The following is a 16,199-nucleotide window of genomic DNA, read 5'->3' as shown; positions in this document are numbered from 1 at the left end:
TGCAAGCCCAGACTGCTGCCGTCATTGTTCTCGCTGTCAAATGGGGGAGCTTTGTGAAGGCTCCCAACTTGGGGTGTGTTCTCTTTATCCAGTTTCACAAAAAGAACAAAGCCTCTAAGGCTGACCCCGGACAACCACCTCTCTACCCCCTACTTCACGTTGAGGCACTGATTTTTTTTTTTTTTTTTCTTATGGAGTAGTATTTTATTGTACAGGAGCCACGCCCTGGTCTCTTAAAGGCGCCTTGCACTCTGTTTGGCCATGTGTTATCTCTGCAGCTGGTGTGTGGGAGGCCTCCTGTGAGCCACCTATTTTTTTTCTGCCTCCTGATACATACTCCCACCCCCGTCAAAGATTCGGGGATGCCAGGGGGGAAGAAGGTGGCCGGGGGTGGCAGCGGTGGTGCTGCCCCCACTGTCGCTGCCGCCCCCTCTGGGGTCAGACGTCTGGAGACCAGCGAAGGGGCCTCAGCCCAGAGAGATGATGAGCCAGAAGAGGAAGGGGAAGAGGACCTGCGAGATGGAGGCATCCCCTTCTTTGTGAACCGGGGTGGGCTGCCTGTGGACGAGGCCACCTGGGAAAGGATGTGGAAGCACGTGGCCAAGATCCACCCCGATGGAGAGAAGGTGGCCCAGCGGATCCGTGGGGCCACAGACCTGCCCAAGGTGAGGGATGTGTATGTGTGTGGATTGGGGGGGCGGTATTCAGGGTTTTAGTGATGTTGGGGCTGGGAGAACAAAACCACACCTTCCTTGGTGGGCTAGGGGACCACTGGCATGGTAACGCTTTAAAAATACAGACAGGTTGTACTTGTCCAGAAGAATTTTCTCTCAGCTGCCACTGAGGTTCTGTGAGGTCCACATACCCTGTTTCCAGTAGGTGCTCCTCCATCTCTTTTTATTTATTTTTTTAAGTTTATTTACTTAAGTAATCTCTACACGCCAGTGGGGCTTGAACTCATGACCCAGAGATCAAGAATCTCATGCTCTTCTGACTGAGCCAGCCAAGCGCCCCCTTTTCCATCTCTTTTTAAATACCCATGTTTTGTGGGCAGGGCAATGGATTAACTAACGAGTACACCAGCGTGGCTTACATCTTATTTGCTAAGCCAATGAACTGTGGGCAGAGAGGTAATGAAAGACTAAGGAGGATACAGGGCTTCAAGTGTTGAGAAAATATTTTCATGCCTCATCCCACTGAGTTCTCAGACAGCCTTGCAGAACAAGCGGGGCTTGGGGTCCCATTTTACAGATGGAAACTCAGGTAGGACCTCAGGTCCCACAGCCAATAAGTTGCCATAGAGCCAGGACTCAACCACAGGTCTTCGGATTCCACGTCCTCTGCTCTGCTGGATGCAAGATGCAGGGCAGTACGAAAAGGACCTGTGGAGAGGAGTAAAGTTAAATCATCTTTCCGTGTAGGTCTGGCTCCATGATGGCTGTCCTTTGGTTGCGTCCTCCATGAAGGCTGAGGCTGTGTCTCATTCATCTTTGTCTTTCCAGGGCCTTCTGTGCGCCTCGCACAGGACAGGCACTGATGTGTGTTTGCTGGATGAAAGTGCTTGAAGTTTTCGCATGCATAATTTTTGGGGTATTTTAGCATTATGGTTGAGACTAAGGAAACACTCTCCCCGATGCAGAAATGCCCAAAGAAAAGCGCTTGGGGCAAAGATCAGAGCCCAGTGCTTAGTCGTGCCTGCTCAGGTGAGAAGGGGACCAGGGACAACGGCCCTTCATGTGGAATAGACATGGACACAGCCTGTTTTGTTTTATTTTTACCAAGGTATTGGTGGAGCCATCAGAAACTGTCTTCCGGGAAAAGGGAATTCAGAGGTTGAAGGCTGAGCAATGGCCTAATATTTCCTGGGGAAATAAAATATGGATTGATTTTGCATGGCTACATAATTGCCCTATGTAGAAACTTGGAGCTTATGAAGCTAATCCCTTATGATTGGACATTATTTCTAATATTTTATTCTTAAGATGAACATGGTAGCGAACATTCTAAGACATGCATTTGGGGATCCGTCTCTGATTATTTCCTTGGCATAAATTCCGGGAAAGGAAGCATTGCGTCAAAGGATACGGATGATGGTTTTGATTGCCCGCCTCTCCGTGTGAACTCAAGCAGGCCCTCAACCTATTTGAGCCAATTTTCTCACCTGTGCGATGGAGTGGAGTGTGGGGAAAATTCAGTGAGAGACTACGTGTCAAAGCCCATAGTTGTTACTGGAGGTTTGGTACCTCTCTTCACGTCTTCCATCAGGAGGGGAGGCTAGGTTTCACATGGTGTTGGCGCCAAGAGGGCCAGAGCCCCACGCTTCTCCCAAACAGCAGTGAGTCGGGGGTTAGCAGACAGCTCTCCAGCACCTTGCTTATGTCTGAATTGGGCTGTGGGAGAGTGTGAATGTTTCCCTGCAAAACTGTCACCACTCCCCAAGACTAAAAAAAATCTGCCAACTCATTAGCGACTGGTCTGTAATGTCATCCTGTCATCTTCAACCTTCACGTCTAGGAAGGACACCCATGAAAAATGAAGCTCTTGGTTGGGTGTGGAGGGGATGTCATGACTGACAGTCTGGTGGAATGGAAGGGGTCTTGTGAGCAGACTGGAAAAATTCCGAACTCTCCCTCCTTAAACCATGGGACAAAGGTCACAGATAGAGAAGCTGGACATCTCTATGGGATTCCTCTTGGACCTTAGCCCAGAATAGAAGGAAGCCCTAGAGTCTGGGAGGCACCGGTGGTTGGATCCCAGAGTGCCAGCAGCAGAGACGACCAAGCCCTGGGCTGGCCCCTCCTGGGTGGCCGTGCCCTTGGAGGCATTCTCTGCAGAGGTCACATCATGGCGGGCCCGAGAGCTGTTTTGTTGGGTTGGCGTACTGTTTTAAAAGATCACTAGAGCCAAAATGTAAAATTGGGAGATTTCACATAAAGATCCAGATTGTGGGCATCTTTTCAGAAAATGAGAAAATCCGGGAACAGAGAATCTGTGATCCCACATAGAAGCTGGCTGCTGGAGCTGAGGAGTCGTTCCCTCTCTCCCAACTGGCCACAGTCCCCACCACGCCCTCCCCGCCTGCCTTCCCCCTTTGTGCTACCTGCCCGGCCCCTGCCCGGGGCTCAGCCTGGGAGCCCTGTAGTGTAGTGTGATACAAAGAGCTCGGCAGAAGAATCTAGCATATTCAAATCCTCATTCTCTCATAACTGTTTTTGTGTGAGGAAGGCATGCAACCTCCTTGTGCCTCAGTGTCCTCAGCTGTAAAATGGGGATAGTAGCAACACCAGTGTCCGAGGGATTTGGGGAGGGATTGATGAAGTCAAGCATGTGAAACCAGGGGGGCACATAATGTGTGCCCAGCAAATGGAGCAAGGCCTGAAGGTGCGGCGGCCACGCCCCAGGTGCTTTGGGGGAGCATCCTTTAGAGGATTATACAGTTCATTGAAGGGCAGCCTACTTCCAAAAGGATCTCAGGTCCAGGAACAGTTCGTGTCCTTTCATAAGAATCTCTCCTTGATGTTCCAAGCTGCCACCACCTTTAAAAGCTCAGGGGCCACTTCTCCCAGACCAGCTGCTGCTGGTCTTCTGACGGTGGCTCTGGCTACAGAGCTCCTGCAGAATGGGAATTTGGACATCTCCTCAATGTGCCGGCATCCCCACACGCTGACCAGCCACCTTGGCCCACACTGTAGTGACGCTGAGCAGGAATCGAACCTTTGCCCTGTGCCAGTCCCTGTTCTAAGGCCTCGACGTGTAGCACCTCCTTTATGCTGTGAGGTTGGTTCTGTTACGGTGCCCATTTCACAAATGAGGCATCTGAGGCACGGAGAGACCTTCAGGAACTTGATGCCAGACAGTAAATGGCAGAGCTGGGATTTGGATTGAGATGGTCTGGTTCTGACCGGCTCTATCAACCTCCAGGCTGTCCTGCCTCTTGCCCCCACCTTCATCTGCGGGCTGATCCACCTCCCCGAAAAGCCTCCTTGTTGTGCCGGTTGAAATGGACTCCACCAGGGAGACTGTCTTAGTAGAGTTCAGGACTTCAGGGGGTCGTGGACCAAGGGTAACCCTTGGCCTTGGTAGTGGAGGAGGAGCTGTCCCCGAAGAGATCTGGGTAGTAGATACCACTTACTGCCACGTACCCCACTTAACTATCCCTTGACACTTCCTGGCTCCTGGTTTGTAGCTGGGGGTCAGGGGGCAAATCCAGGCTACCGGTCCTAAAGTGGGCCTGGCCATTTGGATGTACAGAATCCTGCGTATTTGTTTTTGAGCGAATGAGTGTGTACGTGGACGTTCAGAAGAACAGCATCAGCGCTGTCTGCACTGGTTAACACACATAACGTGAGTCATGCAGCTGGCCAGGCAGCTCCTTCCAGCTAAGCCTCAGTGGTGGGGGCCTTTGAGGCCCCACTTGTGTATCCCACATCTTTTTTTTTTTTTTTTTGCCTCTCTTAGAGTCCTTGCCTTCTCCCAGAGTAATCAATGCCTAGGTTCTCTGGATGGCAGGTGATGCCCTGACCCAAGGCTGGCTCTGGTAAGCGTCCATGAAGGACCCTCTGACTGGAGCTCCCTCCTTGTCTGGAGTGTCTCAAAGGAGGACACATTTTCAGTCTCTATCCAAAGCTCCTGGAAGTCCCTAGATGGCCTCACTCGAGAAGGGGATGACCCACTTTGCCTCTTAGGGACCTTCCACCTGAGGAGGTCAGGCGCCATGCTGTTCACAGCACATTGCGAGGGAATTTTTCCAATTCCTCTCTCCCCTCCCCCTCACCCCATATCCCTACACAGGGAAGGCTAGGCCAGGCCCTCAGAGAGTTCTGGAGCTCATCTGGCCCACGGTGGTCAAGCAGGAAGTGGAAGAGCGCCCCTCCCCCCAATCCTGGGACTTTTATCCCCCTGGTGACTGTACGTGGCTGCGTCAGTTTGGGCCGCAGTGTGATGTGAAAGGGGAAATAGCTTCCTCCAGAGAGAGGTGTCCGCTGCTCAGGACTGCCCAGACAGGAAGGAGGGGACCAGCAAGGAAGAGAGGAAGTTCACGCAGAGCTGTTGCTCTGGACTCTCCCAACCGGGCCTTCCCTCCTGCATCTTCACCCTTCAGCGTGAGTAGGGGTCTGTCTGAGCCTGTCCTTTGTCTCCCTGTTAGCAGTGGCGCCCACACGTGAGTGTACAGTGATCACTGGTGTGTCACCTCCCTCCACATTAGAGCCCCAGACATGGTAGCCCTGTCATTTAAAAGGCTGTGCCCTGTGGGCTCAGTATCTCACGATGGAGAACCTCTCCCACCCGAGCCCTACCCCAAGGTCACACAGACAGAGCTCCTGCTTTACCCTTTGGCTCACACATACAGCAGCCTGAGACTCTGAGCAGCTCCAGCCCGGCTGGGTGGGCTCCATGTGGGCTGGCGGTGGGGGGGGGGGGTGGTTAGGGGGGTAGAGACCTCAGGGGGAGAGGGGGAGACCTCTCTGTGAGAAGCCTGAGGCCACCTCCCAGCGAGATGTCCTGGTGGCCGAGGGGGAGCCCAGACAGGTGGGCCTTGTTCCTGGAAGTCCGGTTCTTCTACCTAAAGAAGTCTGTTTTGTAACCCCAGAGGACCCTAGCTGGTACTCCGCTTGGCCACCTCAGCCTCACTGACTTGTTGCAGCAAACTGCTAGAATTCAGGACCCCTGGCCTGAGAAGGGGACTCCTGTGCCTCCACGAAACCCCTCCAAAGTGGCTAGGCCATGGCAAATAGATCCCCGGCAAGGCCTGTCCCAAAACCTGTTTCTCCAGCCAGTGACCACTGACTCCTCAGCAGTTCGGGCTGCAGGTGGAAGGCCTGTGCCTTCCAATGCTCTGTGATACTGGGGTGCATTCACCCTCATGGAAGGAGCACTCCCCCAGCCCAGGCAGGGCCCTGGGGGGAAGGGGACACGGGGTAGATCCATTTTGATCCAACACTTGAACCAGAGCAAACCCCGAACGCAAATGAAATTAACCCCAATACTGACATTCTTGTTGAGCCGGGAAGTTAATGGATATTTAAGATTCAAAACAGCTGGTGAGCCAACCTGTGTTTTTCTAAAATTATGGAAGAAGCCTAAAATCGAAACATCAACATAAGCTCCAAATTAGGAATGCTGTCGAGTGCTAGGAGGGAGAGAAATGGCCTTGGTGGGGGGCCTGACCAGAACCTCTGGGAGCAGTTGCCGAGGACAGAGGGTCAGGACAGGAGGGAAGGGGGAGGCCTTCAGGCAGCGGCTTCTCTGGGGGAGAATCCTGGGTGTCGGGTGGGCTGGAAGCTCCAGGGTGAGCCTCCCTCTTATGACCAGAGCTCTTTCTCCGCCCCTAGATTCCCATACCGAGTGTGCCTACGTTCCAGTCCTCTACGCCTGTCCCTGAGCGCCTGGAAGCCGTGCAGCGCTACATCAGGGAGCTGCAGTATCCTCCCAGGTTCGGGGTCATGGCCACCGTCTGGCTGGCCTGCTGGTCCAAAGACAGAGGGGGGCCCATCTCCAGATGGGGCTGGAGAGGCATCAGCAGAGCGGCCCAGTTCCACAAGGCCCAAGAGCGCTGTTCGCAGCGCATCTCCGTGGCCCTCGAGTGTGCTAGCAGGGCCTGGCCGTGGGAGGGTTTTCTCGCACAAGTGCCCGCCCCACGCGGGCCTCTCTGCCACCCACTTCCTCGTCCTCCGTGTGACAGGGTAAATGTCTCCTGAGGTGCCCGCTGGTGAGATTGTCAAGCCTGGGTCCCCCAGCCCAGACCTCCTCCTCTGCTGTCCATCCGGACCCAGCAGGAGAGAGGGGGAGCTTCCTTGGGGCTGTTTAACAGCTGTTTGAAAGGGATAGGGGGGGAGGCAGGTAGAGGAGAAAAAGGATTTTACACTCCAGGAAGTAACTTCTACATCTTGGAACGTTCTCCTAGTTCTCTGCCTCTTTCTTCCCTTGTAGGAGGCCAGCTGCCTCGCATGGAAAGACCTGACCCCCCTTAAGCCCGATTCCCCAGTATCCCTGCTCTGGGCCTCTCCACCCCCTGTGCCTGCCCAGAGCTGTGTGTCCTGAGTCCTCTCGCTAGGCCCTTCCAGCTGTAGATATGACAGGGATGGAAGGACCAGGCATGGGGCCTGAGCAGGAGGAAAGACAGACTCGTTACCGGAAATCAGGTCCAGCCCTTCCATTGTCCCAGTGGGGACGTTGTGGCCCGAACTGGGGAAGGCGGTTGGCTCAGGAGCAGCACCTGGTAGTTTAGCTGCACTGGATGCAGCTCCCCAGCTCCAGCCTCCTGTCCATGCACATTGCTTCTCCGCTGGTTGGAAAATGATGTGCTGCCAAGAGCTGTCCGCTCCGTCTCTCCCAGCCCTGGCTGGCCTGGCTGCCCGCTCCACAGCTCACAGCCTGGAGGGGAGAGCTGTGCTGGCCTCTCCTTTCTGGTGTTCCAGTCTCGAGTGCCTGTGGCAGCACTATGTGGGGTTCTTACCGAGTCTGCACCCTGGGAGTGCTGGGCCCGGGGTCTGGCGGATGGGTGGGGGCAGAGAGACGCAGCACTTCCAGACCCAGCTAGGAAGCCCTTAACTGGCACCCGCAGGTACAATCACACAGGGACACAGTTCTTTGAAATTAAGAAGAGCAGACCTCTGACAGGGTAAGTTTGGGGAGCACCCTGTCTCTCTGCACCCATGCTAACAGTGCCCCCAGCCAGGTTGGAGCGCCTGGGGACAGGCAGACAGGGACACTTCCCAGGGGAGCCAGCCAGTGGGGGCAAGTACCACCATGGGGCTCTTAGGTTGTCCTAAGGGGGGAACTCTTGCCCAAGATGAATATTCAGGGCTCCCTTGATGGAACATCCATGCTGAGCTGGGAGAGTGATGGGCAGCCCCCAGCCTGCCTTGGTGATGACAGAGGGTGTCCCAGGTAGATGTCTAGCCTCATCTCTCTCTCTTTTTTTTTTTTAATTGATGAGCCTAGCAGGAGAGAGCCAGGCCTCCCACTCTCTCCGGTCCCTGCAGCTGCCCACATACTCCCCATTGCAGGGGACCTGTCTGCTGCCCCATTTGCCTTATTGGACACTCTTCTAGTCACTTAGTACAAGGCCCAGTGTCTGCGAAACAGGGACTCCGCAGGAGAGAACACTGCATCTCTCACTTCCCATTCCGCCAGCCCCTGTAGACCCCTGGCAGGCTTCACCCCAAAGAAGCCCCAAAGGCAGAGGAGAGTGGAGGGTGAATGCCACTGCTGGGTCTGGGGGCTCAGCCCAAAGTTTAAAACCCTGTGTTTTAAAAATTAATGTGAATTTTACATGTTTCTCCACACACGACCTGTCCATGTTTGCTTTCTTATGAAAAATACTTACATGGTCTGCTTGCTCAATGGCTTAATTACCCCTTCTCGAAAGCCCTGGGTCGAAGCCAGCCTCTCTAGCCGAGAAGCTTTGCTCTCACCGTCCTGCGGCTGCTGGGTGCTGGGGGCCCCGCTCCAGCCTCAGTGGGATGGAGGAATCCAGCACCTTCCTGGGCAGAGCCAGTGGCCAGGCTGCGTTCCCAGGCCTGGGAGCAGCATCTGATGAGGAGGAAGGAACCAGGCCTCGGGGATAGGCTGTCTCAAAGTGGCCTGAATTGCAAGTTCAGGAACAGTCTGGGTTGTCACTGGGCAGCTAACTGCCTGAGAGCCTGTGTCTAGGCCCCGGGCAGCCAGCCAGCTGTGGGGGGAGCAGTTGTAATTAACTACAAGCTCTTTGGAGAAGCCATGGTTGAGTCAGGGGTGTTCGCTGTGCTCCAAAAGGGACAAGAGCACTGCCAGGGTCCCCAGCATCCTTGGCAGGCTTTCCCACTGGCCCCCGCAACACTGTCTTCATAGAAGGCCCCCAGCCTCGTGGGTGTCCAAGACCTGCCTTCCAGGGCATGCCCCCCGCCCCCCGCCTCTTCTCCCACCATTCAGGCTCAGGACAGATTGGTAGGGGTCAGGGGGGTGCTGGCCCTGAGCTGGAAGGGAGGGGGCACTTCTAGACCACCTGCTCCCTCCTGCTGACCCTCCCCCACTGGAAGAGCCTGGAGGCTGTGTCCTCATGGTTCTGCCTCCCTTCCCCCAGGCTGATGGACCTGGCCAAGGAAATGACCAAAGAGGCTCTGCCAATCAAATGCCTGGAAGCTGTGATCCTGGGAATGTATCCTTCCTTGGCCCTTGGAGACTAGGGGCAGGTGGGCTCACCCTCTCTGGGCTCCAGCTTTCTCCTCTGGAAAGGGAGGGCTGAATGAGCTCCAAGGTCCTCCCAGCAGTCATGAACTTGGTCCCAAAGTGAAAGAGCTCTTGGCAGACTCAGTCCCCAGCACCTCAGTTGCTAACTTTCCAGGCTTTTTAGGCAGATCTTTTTTTTAAGATTTTATTTATTTGAGAGTGAGAGTGAGAGAGAGAGAGAGAGAGAGCGCATGAGCAATGGGGAGGGGCAGGGGCAGAGGGAGAAACAGGCTCCCCGCTGAGCAGGGGCCCCAACACCAGGCTCTATCCCTTCCTGGGATCATGACCTGAGCAGAAGGCAGATGCTTAACTGACTGAGCCCCCCAGGCGCCCTTAGGCGGATCTTTTTTGAGTCGTGTAGACACAGTGACTGTGTTCTCTGAGCCCCCAAATCAGGGCATATTGTCTCACAAAGGCTGTCGTGCCATTTCAGAGAAGCAGACAGTCTGGGAGAAGCCATTTAAATGCCCAAACGTCGGCATCTCCAGGACCCGTTGATTTGTGGAAATGATGGATGGGGTCTTTAAAACAAAACTGCCTCTTTAACAAAGCAGAGTTTCTGGGTCACCCCCATCCAGTGGGCAGAACTGAGGCCCCTATAGCTGGGCCACCAGGGTAGCGAGGTGGGACAGATCAGCCCCAAGTCAGAGCAGGAGGCAGACAGGTGTTTATGGCCTGTTCTCTGTTCTGACTGGTCTGTGCCTTAGCTATAGCCTTTTGTCTCACGACAGAGAATGTTAGGCTTGTACACACAGAATAATACAGTGACTCCCATGTGCCCGTCACTCAGTCTTACTAGTCCAAGGCCAGTCTTGATTCATCTCTGCCCACCCCTCCCATCTCCCGCTTCCCATAGTACCTCCCAGCTCCTAAGTATTCCATCTGCCCCCCACCCCCCAGGATAGGTGCTTGGCTCAGTGCTGCAGAGAGGGCAGGGGGCAAGCTGCCGAACAGACCTGGGACAGAACGGGGAGGAGAACGTGATGGTCAGGCCAGGAGCTCAGCTTCTCCAGGAGGACCGTGATCCAAGGGGGCACTCCCCTCACCCCTCATGGACATACCTACCTGAAATTATACACAGAGACCACAGGGCTGCCTCCTCAGGCCCCCTCCCGCAGAGGCCCCAAGAGCTAACTCCACTGTGGCGGTGGTTTGCTGAGAGGCAGGCCCACCTCCGTGGAGCCTGAGAAGCCTGGCCCTGTCCAAAGGGTTCTTGGCGGGGATGTGCCTGAGGCCAGCCCGTGAACTTGAGGCCGCTGCCAGTGCCTCCTTCATGAGCCCACACTCTCTCCTTCAGGGGCTACACACACAGGTCGAGGCTCCTGCCCACAGTGCAGGAGGGAGGGGGGACACTCTGCTTCCTCCCTGCAGAGCTCACCTGAAGCTGGCCCAGGCAGGATCACGTGGTCCCAGAGGCCTTTCAGAGGTTACCTGGGGACCGCTGGACAGGGAGATGACAAAAGCCACTCCCATCTGGGCTGGGGCCCCTCCCCGTGGTCCCCACAGAACTGCCACAGCCCCCTTGTTTGCTGCACGCACAGCGGATGCTGTACCGAGTTTTCTCCTGTGCCGTTCCTTGCTGAGCCCTGCGCGTGTGCCCTGTTCATCTCTGTGTCCTCAGGCACTTGCAAGGAGTCGGGCTCAGTAAGTACCCTAGCGACCCAAAGCACAGACTTCGGGGGCAGGCTGACCTGGACCTGAATCCTAGCTCTGCAGCTTACTGGCTGTGTGACCCCAAGCAAGTCCCTTAACATCTCTGAGCCTCGGAGTCCTCCTCTGCCAGAGGGCCCGCTGGTCATGCCTGTCGCGCAAGGTTGTTAGGACAGCTGAACAAGTCACTGCGTAGAGGACACTTGGCGCAGTGCCTCTACAGGGTATCTGCTCCAAGCTCTTATCTGTTCATCCCCTTCTACGCGTGTGTTCAAGGAGAGTTCATTGAGTAACTCTTAGGTGCCTGGCTCTGGGCTGCGCCCCAGACAGGCATCAAGGAACGTGGTCAGACAAGGTCCCTGCTCTCAGAAGTTTGCGTTCTGGCAGGGGACACAAAAATAAGCAAGCGGACAAAGAAATAAGTAAAACTGTTGCAGTTTGTGGCGAGCGTGTCAGGGAGGAAAGAAACGGGAGAGCCGAGTTGCGTTAGAAGGGGAGGTCAGCTATGACGGCTGAGCCTGGGGCGTGAGAGGGGCCGGCTAAGGTGGACACGGACGGCCCCCTGGTTAAAGGGAAGAGCTGGTGCAGAAGGTCCTGGGTGGGAACTCCAGGACGGAGAGACCGAAGGAGCGCGGCAGGCGGCGTGAGAGGTCGGAGCCGGCAGGTGGCCCAGGCCGTGTGGGCCTCCCAGGCCCGGGGAGCTTGGCCAGGTGTGAGGGGCAGTGGCCAAGCGCGGCTGTGCACTGGGGGGCAGCAGTGCGAGAAAGCGAACAGAACTGCCTGTGCATCTGGGAGGAAGTGTATGCGTGAGAGAGAGAGAACGTGAGAGCATGTGTCTGCGAGCGAGTGGGGGGCGGGTGAGGGGACAGAAGGAGGGGGGGCGGGAGACAGGGCTGTGGGCAGCGGGCCTCTCTCATCCCTCCTCCAGCCAGGAGGGCTTCAGGAAAGCCCTGCAGTTTGCAGCGGGGAACTCACGGTTAGCTATCAATAGTTCGCCAGCCCTGCTTGACATCCTCGCAGCGGCCGGCGGCCGCGAATGACTGAGAGCCCTGACCCTACAGGTTACTTTATTGAGCACCTACTGCATGCCAGGCTCCAGGCGGGAGGACGGGATGCGGGTGGGGCCGGCTGGGCGTCGGCCCTCGGGAGCCAGGGCGGGGGGGGGGGTCCCCCCTGGGCCTCTGCCAGCCGTTTCCTTAGCCGGGCGGCGGGCCCAGTTACCTCACCAACAGCATGCCCACCCTGGAGCGCTTCCCCATCAGCTTCAAGACCTACTTCTCAGGGAACTACTTCCGCCACATCGTGCTGGGGGTGAACTTCGGCGGCCGCTACGGGGCGCTGGGCATGAGCCGGCGCGAGGACCTGATGTACAAGCCGCCCGCCTTCCGCACGCTCAGCGAGCTCGTGCTGGACTACGAGGCCGCCTACGGCCGCTGCTGGCACGTGCTGAAGAAGGTGAAGCTGGGCCAGTGCGTGTCCCACGACCCGCACAGCGTGGAGCAGATCGAGTGGAAGCACTCCGTGCTGGACGTGGAGAGGCTGGGCCGCGAGGACTTCCGCAAGGAGCTGGAGCGCCACGCCCGCGACATGCGGCTCAAGGTCAGTGCGGCCGCCCACCCTGGGCCCGGCCGCCGCTTCCTAGTGCGCAACTTCTTGGGGGAGCGCCACCCGGCCCCCTCACCTTGGCCCCCACCCCAGCAGAGGTGGAGCGAGGCTCAAGGGAGGTGATGGGGGTGAAGAGTCTTCACAGCGGGGCGGGGCTTGCCTCCGGGTCCCCTCAGGCGGGCAGGCTAGGGAAGGCTCTGGAAGGAAGCAGCAGGTGAGCTGGGTGTGGGTGGAGGGCAAGTCTGCCACCCCGGGGAGAAGCGCAGGGATACGACCCTCTCTGGTGGAGCCCTTGGTTGGGAAATCAGGGGCTGTCTGGAGGAAAAGGTAGGGCCAGGTGCAAGGAGCCTCCGTCAGTGAGCCTCCGTCAGTCCTGCATATCCTGACCCTTGACCTCCCAAACCCTGCATTCAGTAGAGGACCAGGAGGAAGTCAGAAACAAGAAGGAAGGCATACCATGGGAAGACGAAGAGGGTGGTGGTTCCTTCTCCCTCTTGCCCACCTGCAATGAGCAGGAGGGCGAGGGGCTGTTGTACCCTAGCAGGTGGGCTGAGCTGCTGAGAAGCTTGCCCACCCCGAGCCTTACAGTGGGCAGAATCTTGGCCTCTCTTTGGGTGCCCCTGGGACTGGAGAGCCTCCCCTGGTGCCTGCCTGGCCCCTCCTGGGTGCTCAGCCCTTCCCCACTGGTCAGTCACCATGAGCCCAGGAGGCAGCTGGTGGCAGGGATGAGCTCTATTTTCAGGGCAGGAAACAGGTACAAGGAGCCCAGGCGCTTGCTCAGAGGCGATGAGGATCTCGGACAGGCGCTCGCTCAGTCTTGAGATGGGGGACACGGGCACGTCACAGGTGCTGGCAGTGCCCCAGCAGGGCCGGTCCGAGCTCGGCTGCCCTGCCTTGCCAGGCCCCACGCACGATCTTTTGCAGTGACAGCACCTTCCCTGTGCAGTGACCCTGCGTGGCTCTGGGGGGCTGGCCCTCCCCTGCGTATACCAGTTGCCCTGGCTCCGGCTGCTGGGGTCGTACGGGGTCTTCAAGGGAGCAGGTTAGACCCAGAATTGGAGCCAAGAGTTACCTATTCTTTAGCACCGTGATTCCCAATCTGTATGGTGCTAAGGATCCCCACGTTATTTGCCCCTCTCCGGCACCCCCACCGTATACCCCATGTTTTGAAAATTCAGGTCAAGCTGATCATGACATATAAACGATGTTTCATTTGCTCTTCTCATGTTTGCTTAATCATACATAGCTGCCAGTCTGAGCTTCTGGGCTTGGCTCAAGATTACCAGTGTCCCCCTTGGAACTGGTAGGATCCCAACCCAGAACGCAGACATAGGCTGCTTCCCCAGCTGTTGCATTCACGTGGCATGGGTAGTGGCCCTGTTCTCAAGGGCTTCTTACAGGCTCACAGAGCTCAGCGGCTTCCCCCTGATGCAGGCTGCCCGGCTGAGGAACCCTTGCTCTGGCAGCTTTAGTTCCTAGGAAACGGGTTTGGGATGACCTTGGGAACAGGGTAGCCTCAGGGCGGGAGGGGCTCTGGGGAAAAGCCCTAAGGGTGTCTTTGTTTCTTCCTCCACACCAAGATTGGCAAAGGGACCGGCCCTCCCTCCCCGACCAAGGACCGGAAGAAGGATGTTTCCTCCCCACAGCGGGGCCAGTCCAGCCCCCACCGCAGGAACAGCCGCAGCGAAAGGCGGTGAGGGATGGGGTGATGGGGTCGTGCCTGGGGGAGCCTGAAGGCAGCTTTCTCCTCTCATCTTCTAGATCCCAGTGTTTTTCTCACCCTTTTCCCACCCTTCCCTATTTTGCCGCCCCCCTTCCCTCCCCGCTGCCCCCCTGGCTGGAGGGAGGTGATGTGGGTTGGTGGGTTGCTGTCCCATTTCCCTGGGGCAAAAACCACACTCACTGGCCCCCTGGCTGCCCCGTGTGAGGCCCTGGTGCCAGAGCAAGGGGCCCACACAGAGGGTCGGAGGCAGCTTATGTGGGAGGGAGGCGGGGAGGGGTGGGCTCCGGCCAATGAGTTCTCCCAGGAACACCGCTGGGAAAGGTTAACCTCAGATGTCAGCTGGTGGGCGGCTTTGAACCTAGCTTTTGCCCCTGCAAGTCTGGTGTTTGCCTCCATCTAGATGGCAGAAACATCCCATTAAAATACCAGGCCGCCTCCTCTCCTTTGTCTCCTCCCCAGCGGTCTGGCTCTTGCGTTAATATCATTGTCATTCAGGAGCCAAAGCTCCGGGATGATTAAGGGGCACAAGCAGGCCTCCGTGGGCAGTGTCATTCCCTTCGACCCCGGGGGGGGGGCTTTGGTAGGGAACAGGCTCCCAGTGCGGCGAGCGACAGGGTTGAGCTGTCACAGCCAGCCGCGGCGGGGGGGCCCTCCAGCAAAGAGCAGGGGCCTGTAAGAGAGTGTCGGGACCACACGCAGGACAGCACAGGCAGGTCGGGGTTCCAGGAACACACTCCCACATGGACTTCGCTGCTGCCTTTGGGGCACCTTGAAGAATGGAGGGGGAGCTACGGGGAGCAGCCGCTGTTTGTTCCCCCCCGCCCCCACCAAGCCACTCACCCCTACCCCTTCTCCATTCTCTTTTCCCTGCAGGCCATCGGGTGAAAAGAAGCCTTCTGAGCCCAAAGCCATGCCAGACCTCAATGGGTACCAGATCCGGGTGTGAGGCAAGTGGCAGTACCCCAGCCTCGCCACTTCTGGGGGCCAGGATCCATCTGCCAGGACCAGCCTCGTTCATGGGGAGGGAGGGGCGCTGGTGATGGGGGGCAGGGCAAGAGGCAGCAGGAAGGGCCTGTCTCAGCTCAGCCACCCAAGCTGCTGCCCCTCCCACTGGGCCAAGACCCCTAACTTTGGGCCAAGAAGCAGTTAGTATTTTATTTGGAATTTTTAACCTGATAACTGAAGTTTAAAGTTTTTGGGGAAAACTTAAAAAACTAATGGATCTGCCCATCGCCAGAAGGCCAGTGCTTAGGAGATCTAAGTCCCACAAGGCTGGGCCAGGAGGGGTGGCTGGCTCTGCTGGCGTCTCTCTGGGACTTGAGTCCATCCTGTCTGTGGGAAATCTCCCAGCCCCACTAAGCCTGTGGCAGGATGGGGGTGGGGTCTGGGGAGGGATGGAGGTGTTTGTCCGGTTCTGCCTGCCCTGGCAGAATCTTGACCCAGGGAACGGGAAGCAGGGTAGAAATCATCCTGGGAAAGGTCTGTGTGGCCAGTATCAGGAGCTTGGCACAAGGCCACATCTGCCCCAAGAGCAGAGCCCATGGCCCAGGAGAGCCCTTGTGGCCCATGGACAATGCTATGCGGGCTGTAGGAGAGCCCAGGACAGACCACTGGGGGAAGAGATCGCAGGCCCCTACCTGGTCTCCTTGCTTAGTCCAGCTCTGCCTGGTGCTGAAGCTGGGGGGCTCCCTGCAGAGGGGCTGGGCTTTGCCAAAGGCCCAGAGCTGCACTGGGTTCAGCGTGACTGTAGGGACTGAGCAGGCCTGGTGGGTCCAGGAACCGTGGCTGGATAGAGTGGGACACTCAGGCCTGGGGCTATCCCCTGGCAGTCCCCAAGGGTTGGGGGGAGGCACTGCTACTCCCCCCTTTCTGTTACCTCAGTTCTTGCTGTGAAAAGGAAGACCTGATCAGGATGCTTGTGCCTCAGGCCTGTCTCCCCTCCTTTAGCAGCCCATCTAGGTTTGGGGGTACCAGTGGCGATCAGGCCTCTGGCGTGTGGCTTGTCAGGGAA

General features: G+C 57.2%; 1 protein-coding gene across 1 annotated transcript; it reads left to right on the top strand.

The window, feature by feature from the left end:
- The first annotated feature begins 327 nt into the window (after nt 1-327).
- On the top strand, nt 328-15,213 carry VASH1 (vasohibin 1). Its single transcript, XM_021679587.1, has 7 exons — nt 328-665; nt 6,333-6,421; nt 7,565-7,621; nt 9,065-9,139; nt 12,078-12,459; nt 14,046-14,158; nt 15,062-15,213. The coding sequence occupies exons 1-7, from the start codon at nt 363-365 to the stop codon at nt 15,132-15,134; spliced, it is 1,092 nt and encodes a 363-aa protein (XP_021535262.1). The 5' UTR covers nt 328-362; the 3' UTR covers nt 15,135-15,213.
- Nucleotides 15,214-16,199: the final 986 nt, after the last annotated feature.

Source organism: Neomonachus schauinslandi, chromosome 9, assembly GCF_002201575.2.
Source record: "Neomonachus schauinslandi chromosome 9, ASM220157v2, whole genome shotgun sequence".
Lineage (NCBI taxonomy): Eukaryota > Metazoa > Chordata > Mammalia > Carnivora > Phocidae > Neomonachus > Neomonachus schauinslandi.
The sequence above is the reverse complement of the archived record's forward strand: the minus strand, read 5'-3'. Positions and strand labels throughout refer to the sequence as shown.

Excerpts from the sequence above, each read along its gene's own strand:
- VASH1 (XM_021679587.1), top strand. The coding sequence starts at position 363 with ATGCCAGGGGGGAAGAAGGTGGCCGGGGGTGGCAGCGGTGGTGCTGCC. Across the intron at positions 666-6,332 it reads GGGCCACAGACCTGCCCAAG|ATTCCCATACCGAGTGTGCC; the intron begins GTGAGGGATGTG and ends CTCCGCCCCTAG. Across the intron at positions 12,460-14,045 it reads CCCGCGACATGCGGCTCAAG|ATTGGCAAAGGGACCGGCCC; the intron begins GTCAGTGCGGCC and ends CTCCACACCAAG.